The 11,496-nt window shown below is 28.3% G+C and overlaps 2 protein-coding genes across 2 annotated transcripts; one reads left to right on the forward strand and one right to left on the reverse strand.

Moving 5' to 3' along the window:
• Window positions 1–2,828: 2,828 nt before the first annotated feature.
• LOC135959594 (uncharacterized) lies at window positions 2,829–4,252 on the forward strand. Its single transcript, XM_065510559.1, has 2 exons — window positions 2,829–3,920; window positions 3,982–4,252. The coding sequence occupies exons 1-2, from the start codon at window positions 2,882–2,884 to the stop codon at window positions 4,173–4,175; spliced, it is 1,233 nt and encodes a 410-aa protein (XP_065366631.1). The 5' UTR covers window positions 2,829–2,881; the 3' UTR covers window positions 4,176–4,252.
• A 3,352-nt stretch (window positions 4,253–7,604) lies between these two features.
• On the reverse strand, window positions 7,605–9,375 carry LOC135948980 (uncharacterized). Its single transcript, XM_065498436.1, has 4 exons — window positions 9,102–9,375; window positions 8,407–8,912; window positions 7,981–8,350; window positions 7,605–7,922 (listed from the first exon to the last, which is right to left on the reverse strand). Exons 1-4 carry the CDS (start codon window positions 9,304–9,306, stop codon window positions 7,711–7,713), a joined length of 1,293 nt encoding a protein of 430 aa, XP_065354508.1. The 5' UTR covers window positions 9,307–9,375; the 3' UTR covers window positions 7,605–7,710.
• Window positions 9,376–11,496: the final 2,121 nt, after the last annotated feature.

Genomic DNA, 11,496 nt, shown 5'->3' on the forward strand with positions numbered 1-11,496 from the left:
CTAAATAACTCATAGATAGTTAGTTTTCACAGACACGCATTTTTAGGATCAAGTGCCGAATTACCGCATACGTGATTGAATGAGCTATCGTATAAAAAACAAGCAACAGAGCTACATTCGCCGAATTATATTTTAAATAAAAATTTTAAATATGTTTACGTGAACTAAATTTAAAAAAAAAAGTTTCAAAATTTGTTCAATATTAGCCAAAAAAAATGTTATGGCAAAAAAAATTTTTTAAATTTATTTGTGAAAAAAATTGTGTAACAAAAAAATTATTTTGATGAAATAAAAATTCGGGGTAAAAATATTTTTCCGATTTTGACAAATTGTAGGTCCGACTTACTTTACCCTTATATATACATACTCAAATACATAGAACTCACATTCATATCGGTAAAAAATTTAACAGAAATAAGTTTCAAGTAGATCTGGTGACTATGGGTCATAGTTATATATTGCTACTATATAAGGCTTTTAGATATACATACATATATAGCTAATATCCTCCACCACAAGTGGTGATTGAGGGTATTTAGTTTCTCCAAAATACTTTTTTTCCTATAAAATGTTACATTTAGAAAACTGGAAGTTATTTAAGGTTATTCTAACGAATATTGTTCAATTAAAACGAACTAATTCATTTAACGTTTGAAAGTTAACCTCCAGTAACTTTCAAACGTTAGCTGATGAGTTATCGTACATATGGTACATGAAAAAATGAGAAGCGCATAGTAAGCTGTCTTTGACTTGAATAACATAATATAGATTTTTTTACAAGGTGTGTGATTTGCATGCATTATTTTAAAGTATAATAAAGAATTAGATACATTGTTTTATATATTAATATAAAGGTAATGAAATGTAGTTTTCAAGGCATTTAATATTTTGAAAACTACTTAATTAGTTTTAGATGAAAATTAATAAAATGTAAAATAAATATTTTTGTGACTTTCACACGTTAAATGAATTAGTTTGTTTTAATTTAACAATATTCAGTAATGAATAACCTTAAATAGCTTAACTTTATGACGTAAGCTACAAGAGCTTTATGGGTATTATAATGATTATCGAAAATTGAAGTTATATGGGTGCCTTTATGAGTATTTGAGTGATTTTCGGAAGAGATCTTTATATGGGAGCTATGGTCAAATAGTGCCCTATCCAAAAAAAATTGGTTTCGCTATTTCTCTTTGCACAAAACTTAGTTCTGCTGAATTTTGTATGGATACTGCAATTCTATATACCATAGCACCATATTTCGGGAAGATATTTGTATGGGGGCAAGGAGAAATTATTGGCCGATTTTTACCATTTTTAACAGAATTTGATATTTCGTCATATAAATAGTGAATGAAAAATTTCGTGGTATTATCTGCAATGAATTTATCAAAAGTCACAAAAAACATGTGAAAATTATCAACATTTTTGGAGCTTGTCTTACATTTAGATTCATAACATTGGTTCTACAAATTCGATTTTGCTGATTTTCAATAGAGTACTGTTTAGAAAAATTACAAACATTTTGGTATATATTTCATTAATTTCACTTATGTATTTTGGACGTGAGAGTGCTTTATACAGACATACAGATGGACATAGCTCTATCGACTTAGAATTTCATAAGGATCAATAATATATATCGCTACCTTAATATAGAAAAGCCCTAACTAACATTTTTTCTTATTTTACAGGAGGAGGAAACAACTTAATAAAACTTAAAGTTCTGTAGTTGCGTTTTTTTTTAATACAAATTTTTATGAAGGTCTTCAACCAATTTAATGTTGTGACATTTAATTTTATTTTATTAGTGATGATAGGCACTTTTGCATTTTAGGTGACGATATGTATGTGTGTATTTAAACTATAATTGAAAAAAACAGCGGTAGCGACAGTCACTCAACAGAATGCTGGAAAAGCTTTTAGTCTGTAGATAAAGTAATTTGAGCATATTGATTAATTTATTAGTATTTGCATAATAATTAAACTCAATTAATATGTGCTATTAAAATGAGCTTTTATTTAATAACTGAAACTATAACAATACCGATTGTTATGATGTTTTCAACAATCAAATTGTTTAATAGAATTTTAATTAAAATTGTTGAGTACGAGAACAGATCTTTGGCTTATTTTTATGCCCATCACTAATAAGAAAAACTCATTAAAATATTTGCAGTAGACCCACAAAATTATATATATGGGGGATTTCATGTCAAGTGAAGCAACTTTTGAAATCGATTGGGATGAAAATTCTATTTGATTGTAATTCAGACACAATTTTTCAACCAGATCGGTAGAGAACTCTCTGAGTTAGAGGGGTCAAAATTTTACATTTTGGCCAAGCAGGTGTTTTTTCTCATCCATGTAACTTATTACATATTGTTCTTAGCAAAATGTGTTTAGATACATATGTAGCTATTTCTTCAATATTTCTAAAAATAATTAAAAAAATGTTTGACTTTTTTTTTCCGAAATCAAAAACTTCTTTAACTTTTTTTGAAGACCTATTTGGTCATGGATATCTATCAAAATAAATGTTTTGTAACTCAAAACATACAAAACATAAGAACATTTTCAGTATAAAAGTATTTCTACAGATGATTTGCAACAACAAAACTGCGCTAAATTAAATAAAATTTAAAATTTTAGTAGTTTTGTTGGGAAACAAAAACTTTTATTGTTGTTATAAAACAAAGACAATAAATAGTCAACTATAAATGTTGTCGTGTAGTACCTAATGTAAAACGCAAAACTAATAGAACTGAAGTGTTTTGCATTATTAAAAATAACAAAATAGTTTATTTAATTTCAGTAGTAAATAGAAAACCAAATAGAATACATCAAATGCACATCGCTAGAAATAAAATAATCATTTATTATGTCTAGTAGTACATATAACATACCCGTATGGCTTAAATCAAATTTATTTGAGAATGTTTTACACGAAACTTTGGGAGGCTTTAGAAAAATACTTAACTTTAAAGCTTTTCCCGCTTTGGCGCCAGGAGAAAATTACGCCACTCTCATGATAAAAGTAGTAATAGAAGTCCTACTTAATAATGGCGATAAGCATGAACAAAGTTTTATGCTGAAAGTATCTCACGATACTGAATTGTATCGCAACGAGTTGTCGAAATGGGATATGTTCACCACCGAAGCGGGTATGTATCAACAAATTGTCCCAGAATTTGAGAAAATGTATGCAGATATTGGTGAGAAAGTTAAATTTGGTGCCATGTCCTATAAATTGCCCATACAACAGGAATATATACTTCTGCAAGATCTTTCGAAAAAAGGTTTCAAAAATGCTCCTAGACAGGATTGTTTAGATATGGAACATTGTAAAGCAGTTTTTAAAAAGATGGCACAATGGCATGCAGCTTCTGCAGTTAGAATAGAAAAGAAAGGACTTTACGAACACAAGTTTTCAAAAGGATTGTTTATAGAAAATGGCAAAGATCTTTTCAAAACCATGCTCGAGAATTCCCTAAAGCATTTACTCAGCTCGATAAGGAAATTGCCAAGTCATCCAGAATACCTACAGCAAATGGAAGGGTTAAGAGAAAACCTTACCGATTTATTTTATGAAGAATGTTCCCTCGATGAACAAGAATTTAATATTTTGAATCACGGAGATTGCTGGTCTAATAATATTATGTTTCAATATGACAAAGAGGGAAAACTGCAAGAAACTTATTTTGTAGACCTACAAATACCAAGTTATGGTTCTCCAGCCCAAGATTTGTTGTACTTCATTATATCTTCAGCTCAGTTGGACATCAAAGTTAATAAGTTTGATTATATGATTAAATACTATCATGATAATTTAGTAGATCATTTAAGACTTTTAAAATACGGAAAACCTGTACCAAATTTAAGGGATTTACACACATGTTTAATAAGACATGGTAAATGGGGTAAGTATGATGATATTATTAGATCCAAATTTATTTATAAAATTATTATTTTAACAATAAGGTTTACTTGCTGCTCTTGTTACCATGGCTGCTGTTTTGTGTGATCCCACCGATAAAGCTTCGGCGGATAATTTAATTGGTGATTGTCAAGAAGCGGATAAATTTAAGGAAATGATGTTTTCTAACGAACGTATTAGCAAGCATTTACAAGTGATTTTACCTTGGTTTTTCTATAGAGGAGTTCTTAACCATTAAGTGCTGATAATATTATAAGAATATAATTTTAAATAAGTATTAACTAATTAAAATAAAACTGTCGAACATAGACGAAATTATTATCCAAGTGATTAAAGCAGGCGAAAAAGGCTACAAAAATAACATTTTTATTAAAACGTATTACTAAAAAACAATTTCAACTCACCATAAAACGAATTCTTTCGATCAAACATGTCTTTATGTAAATCCCTTAATTTGGGTAGTTGTTTCTTAAAACCCAAAACCTTTAAACATTCCACCAGACGTTCATGGTAAATAGAAATGAAATGATCGAATTCTTAGATTCTAATATTTTTTGCAGCTGAAATTGTTATAAAGAATAAAAGATCTTCAGCAGGGCTACCCCATTTACAGATTTGAAAATCCAAGAACATCAATTCATTTAAATCTCCATTGGTCAAATAAGAAAACATAATATTACTGGACCAAAAATTTCCATGAGTCAAGACATTAAAATTATTTGTTTTTTTTTAAAGTGGCCAAACAACACTTCCAATATTGATCAAAGTTGGGCTGAAATTATGAGTTTCAATTTAGTTTAAAAAAATTTTTTAGTAAAAAAATCTATTTTTTAGTAAAAATGTATTTTTTAGTAAAAATCTATTTTTTAGTAAAAAAATCTATTTTTTAGTAAAAACTTTATTTTTCAGTAAAAAAAATATTTTTTAGTAATTTTTTTTTTTGCAAAAAAAATCTTTGAACGCAATAGTTTCTAATTTATGAACGCGCACAAAGTCATTCAAATTAGGTGAATGATTGGTTAATAAAAGTTTACTTAAGCTCACTTTAAACATTCGCAAATGCTAGAAGCAACGAAAAATCACGAGCAAGTGAAAAAGCAACAATAAGCCAAAGTTCATATGGTACATGAAAAAATGAGAAGCGCATAGTAAGCTATCTTTGACTTGATTAACTAATAGAGATTTTTTTTACAAGGTGTGTGATTTGCATGCATTATTTTAAAGTATAAAAAAGAATTAGATATAATGTTTTATATATCAATGGAAAGGTAAAGAAATGTAGTTTTTAAAGCATTTAATATTTTGAAAACTACTTAATTATTTTTAGATGGAAATTAATAAAATGTAAAATATATATTTTTGAGAATTATTTTAAACTTTCGATAACTCATCAGCAACCACCAGTAGCTTTCAAACGTTAAATGAATTAGTTCGTTTTAATTGGACAATATTCGTTAGAATAACCTTAAATAACTTCCAGTTTTCTAAATGTAACATTTTATAGGAAAAAAAATATTTTGGAGAAACTAAATACCCTCAATCACCACTTGTGGTGGAGGATATTGGCTATATATGTATGTATATCTAAAAGCCTTATATAGGAGCAATATATAACTATGACCCACAGTCACCAGATCTACTTTAAACTTATTTCTGATACATTTTTTACCGATATGAATGAGAGTTCTATGTATTTGAGTATGTATATATAAGGGTAAAGTAAGTCGGACCTACAATTTGTCAAAATCGGGAAAAATATTTTTACCCTGAATTTTTATTTCATCAAAATAATTTTTTTGTTACACAATTTTTTTCACAAATAAATTTAAAAAAAAAATTAAAAAATTTTTTTTGCATAACATTTTTTTTTGGCTAATATTGAACAAATTTTGAAACTTTTTTGTTTTAAATTTAGTTCACATAAACATATTTAAAATTTAAATTTAAAATATAATTCGGCGAATGTAGCTCTGTTACTTGTTTTTTTTATACAATGGCGCATTCAATCACGTATGAGGTAATTCGGCCCTTGATCTTAAAAATGCGTGTCTGTGAAAACTAACTATCTATGAGTTATTTAGGTTCTTACTTATAACTAGTTTCAGTGATATTAAAGTAATGACTAGGGGGCGGATTTATATGCAAATGCATGTTTTTTCTCGAACGTCCAAATACAATGTAGACTAATTATCTATCCGAATCGCACATTTTGCTGCAAAATGGCATCGATTTGTTAGTGCATATTTTATTGATAATGCATATTTTGTTATATTTTACCTCAAAATGCATATTTATATACATATTATGGCAATTTTTAATACAAATATAATTTTTTGTCGTTAATGGGCAATACATTGTTTCGATTGTCATAGAAATAGCAGTAAATTTGATCGACTAACATTTTTCGACATCGAGAAACTGAAATTTAAAAATCCATTAAATGTGTCGAAAACATTCATATTTGTTCTCATTGCAAATTCGATTTATAGGAGATTTCGTTATCGAAAGATTTTGTAACTTCACCTACACAGTAACCGCTCCAAGCCGTTCTACGAGACTGTCGTAAACTAGTGATTTTGGATAACTTATAGACAAATGCACTACATAATTATCGTTTAAAGTCCCTACACTATAGATTACATAGAGACACTTAAGTGACAATTGTCTTTATGATAGATTACATGGGATGTATAAAGTAACCAATTGACTTCTCTCTGCATTACAAATAGCGCGTCAAAATATATAAATTGAAGTCAGCCAAGTGATCAGACATTATTAACAATATCCGTCTATAAGGGTACATTTACTAATTGCTTAATTGCTGGGTTATTACGAGATAAAAATTAAGGTTGGATGCTACTTTACAGCATGATCAAAATATTGATGATTTTAAAAAGAAAGTCACAATATAGAAGCTCTATGGCTATAAACAAGTATTCATACCAAGATATTACAATTAATATAAATATCCATCGTTTTTTCAGAAGAAAAGTTATTTTAAAAATAGGCAACAGTGTTGTGCATTTGTTGGACATTTAGAAATCCATACTTAATTATTTTCTTAAATTTTTAGGTCATATTTTGATTTTTTTGAAGCATATTTTAGGCGCATATTTTCCAATAATAAATGCATAAAAATCCGCCCCCTAGTAATGACATATTTATAAGCGGTTATGGTAAGTACTTGCCACCACCGTGCGTTATGAGTTATGCATGTAATTTAAAATACTTTGCAAATCTTTATATCATTTTTAAAAAATGTTTAAAGTTTCTACATTATTCTAAATACAAATTTATATTAGTGGAAAAAGTAATCGTTTCTATAAAACTAAAGCAATTTTTAAATATTTTTTACTGGAAATTAAGTCCCGAAAAGCCGGACAATGATAGGGAAGATTTTCAGTTGCCTCCACTTCTCCTTGTTGTAAGAGGTTATCATTCTTTGAGCGTATGCAGCTAGAGACTAGTGATCAATAGTGACCGCTATAAGTTTCTATGAAACTAGTTGTTTACCACTCAAAAGTCGAATGCATTAGCTTAAATTGCGGGTAGTTCATGCATCAGATCTGCAGTTTTCTTCAATGTCCCTTTGCGCAGATACCAAAACAAATAAATTTCGTGATATCACCTGAATAAATTGAAAAAAAACACACTAAAAAAATTAAAACTTACAAAAAATCAAATAATTTATTTTACAATATTACTGCTATTTCTTTTATTATATTTTTACAGTCTTTTTACTTAGATATTATTTTATTTATCAAACATGTAAATCAAATTTCATCATAGTCGGCAAAATTGAAAAGACCTCTTCTATAAAAGAATGGAAATAGATCTTTCATTGCTTCCACATAGCGTGGATTTGTAAAAGCCTTCATGCGAAATTGTTCACCGATTTCATCTGGACGACTGAATGTATGAATACTGGCATCTTTATCACTGGGCAGCATGACAGCTGCCAAGTGATTAAAGCAGGCGAAAAAGGCTACAAAAATAACATTTTTATTAAAACGTATTACTAAAAAAAAACAATTTCAACTCACCATAAAACGAATTCTTTTGATCAAACATGTCTTTGTGTAAATCCCTTAATTTGGGTAGTTGTTTCTTAAAACCCAAAACCTTTAAACATTCCACCAGACGTTCATGGTAAATAGAAATGAAATGATCGAATTTTTGGATTCTAATATTTTTTGCAGCTGAAATTGTTATAAAGAATAAAAGATCTTCAGCAGGGCTACCCCATTTACAGATTTGAAAATCCAAGAACATCAATTCATTTAATTCTCCATTGGCCAAATAAGAAAACATAATATTACTGGACCAAAAATCTCCATGAGTCAAGACATTAAAATTATTTGTTTTTTGTTTTAAAGTGGCCAAACAACACTTCCAATATTGATCAAAGTTGGGCTGAAATTATGAATTTCAATTTAGTTTGAAACATAAATTTAGTGTTAAATATTTACAAATTTCTCCAAGTATTTATCCACACCTTCTAGACCCCATTGCCGCATGGCTTTTTTGTAAGCTCCTACTTTAGTGTTAAATACATTTTTTTGAAATTCTGCCCCAAACTCTGGATCAACAAATCCAATTTGAAAATCTTTTGAATAGTCTCCATTACGTTCTTCATAAACCGCACTGGCTGCATGAAACTCGGCCAATCTTCTCAAAATGCTTTTCATATGCACCATATCACAACCTTCTAAACGATCAAGATTTTTGTAATTCTTTTCACTTAGATCCTCAAAAATAAAATTTATACGTCCATCTTTTTTCTCAGTGAACAAACATTTGGGACATAGTTTTATATTCCAGCCTACTGCAGTATAAAGTTCCTCAAATGCGGGCAAATATTTGTGATACATTTCCATTTCTTTGGGAAATAAAGCTAATTTATTGATGACTGCACCACCTTTATCATCGTCCAACATGGTTTTTAAAACATATGTTTTGTGTTTGTAAGTTCCATCTAAATATAATTGTATCAAAGGTGAGATTTTAGAAACAAGGTAACTATATGAGCTATATTTTGAAATTTGACTGACTTATGTGCTTTAAAGTTTTAGTTATTTTAAAATATAAATACAGTAGGGCACCTTAATTTTATATAGTTTATATTGCACTTATAACAACTATACATTACACTTTTTATATTCACCTTTCATTTCCAAATCCATATGTACGCGCAACATAACCGAGGTAAAATTCTCTCCTGGTGGTATAGCAGCTATTGGTGTAAAATTTTTAACACCCACCGATTCTGGTTCATCTTTGGCTAAAACATTTTGAAAATACTCAGCATTTATCCAGGCTGGTATAACAATATTTTCATTTGGATTTAAAATTTCCATCTTAGGTTGCATTTTGATAAAATATTGTGTAATTTCAACTGCAAATTATAAAAAAAAAATTTCAAACTGTAGAACTATACTGGTCTATGAACAAAATTAAACTAAAATACAATTTTCTCATCAAACCACATACTCAAGTAGTTAAGAGCACAAAATCAAACGAAAAAAATATGGTTTATTTTAATTAAAATAAAAAACAAACAAATTTGAAGGTATAATTTGTCGGTTGTTTGGTTGGTCGGTTAGTTATTTTGTTGCTACTACCCAATTGGAAATACGATACATAAGAATTATAGTATTGTTGTTGATTGTTATACCGCACTAATAAATAATGCAAATTATTGTCTACAATTTGCAAAATATATCATTATTGATATTTTCGAAATTAATTTGGTGTTCTTTAATAGGGTAACTGAAAAAAGCACATCAACTAGCATTTTTTTAGTAAAGTGTTGTTTAACAATATAATTCTGTGTATTGTTTACTAAACTATTAATTTGTAGTATAATTAATAAATGTACTAAAATTCAATGGAACAATTTAATAGTTATATGAGACTACCTTTTTGTATGCGGCGGACAATAATAAAATAAAAAAATTAGTCTCACAATATGATAAGATATATATAACAACACAGCTCAAACAAATGTTTAGGAATTGGTTTTATTTGACTCCCCTAGGCTTTACCAGAGCTAAAATCAATCAAATTAAAGAAAAAACTAATGAAAAAAAATTAATTGAAATACTTCAAGAAAATAATATGCGAATTATTATTAATTTAATTAATTAATTTTTTTAAAAAATTTTTCATTTCTCTGAAAGGTAACATTTTAGGAAGTACTATAGAAAAACAATAATTTAAACAATTTTATAACTGCGAGTTCCAGAGCCAAAGTATACCTATTTTTTATGTAAATTTAAAATTTATGCCAAATTTTTTTTAATCGCTGCATTCAAAAAATTAGAACAATGTTGTATGCCCCAGTATGTCCTTAAATATTTTGCAAAGGGAAATTATAGCCCAGGCCTCGATACCTTGAACAGAGTCAAAACACTAAAAAAATTCCATTTTTGGGATTTTTTAAAAGTTTTTTGAGAATTGTGGGATTCTCAAATTTCTCTCTCACTTTTGCATTTTGATCAAACATTTCTAATAACTGTATAATTTCTTTAAAGAAAACTTCTATTGCATTTTAAAAATCAAAATTTTCCAAAAAAATACGCTAACATTTTTTATTCCCATATTTTTGAAAAAGTATTTTTATATATTTTTATCATTATTTTCGTTATGTATATAAGCAGAAACTCAAATCGGTTAAAGTGTTATAATGTACATAAATAATTCGCTGTAAACTTTAGAACTGTGATAAATATATATATTTAAAAAAGTTTAAAATTTTATGTTTTGAGTTACAAAATATTTATTTTGATAGATATCCCACTCGCATCCCACTAAGCGACAAAATAGGTCTTTATGGAAAATATCTAAGCTTTATTTTAAGAAAAAAGGTCCCATTTTAAAAAAAGAAAAAAAAAATAATAAAATTTTTTTATTTTTTTAAATATTTTTTTTTTTTCGAAAGATTGAAGAAAGAGCTATCTAAACTATTTGGGACACATTATGCTAAGAACAATAGGTAATAAGTTACATGGATAAGGAAAAACACCCACTTGGCCAAAAAACTCAGAGAGTTCTAGACCGATCTTGTTGAAAAATTGTGTCTGAATTACTCTCCTATAGAACTAACATTGGTGCAAATTTAATCCCGATCGGACATCGATTTCAAAAGTTGGTTCATTTGACATGAAATACCCGGTACTGTGAAATAGCTCCCAATGAAATAATTCCCATCAAAAATTAAATAATTCTCAAACTTGAAAAATTAAATATCTACCAAAGGGTAAAATGAAATTACTCCCAATAATCGGCGGTTTCATAATTTTAAAAATATTTGTTCCAAAAAAGCGAAATAACTCCCAATGAAATAAATCCCAATAGAAATGAAATAATTCCCAATCCGAAGCAATTTATTTATGTAATCTAAAAAAAGGAACTACAAAAGTGAAATTCTTCTTCGCTTACCAAACATTTTTTGCATTGCAGACCTATGGGATGTGTCAAAAACTGGCTTCATTCAGAAAATTTGTTTTGCATTGCCGGCCTTTGACCAGGTGCTAAGTTTTCTTCTCTGGGGTGTATCA

Source organism: Calliphora vicina, chromosome 1 (genome assembly GCF_958450345.1).
Source record: "Calliphora vicina chromosome 1, idCalVici1.1, whole genome shotgun sequence".
In the NCBI taxonomy this organism is placed as follows: Eukaryota; Metazoa; Arthropoda; class Insecta; order Diptera; family Calliphoridae; genus Calliphora; species Calliphora vicina.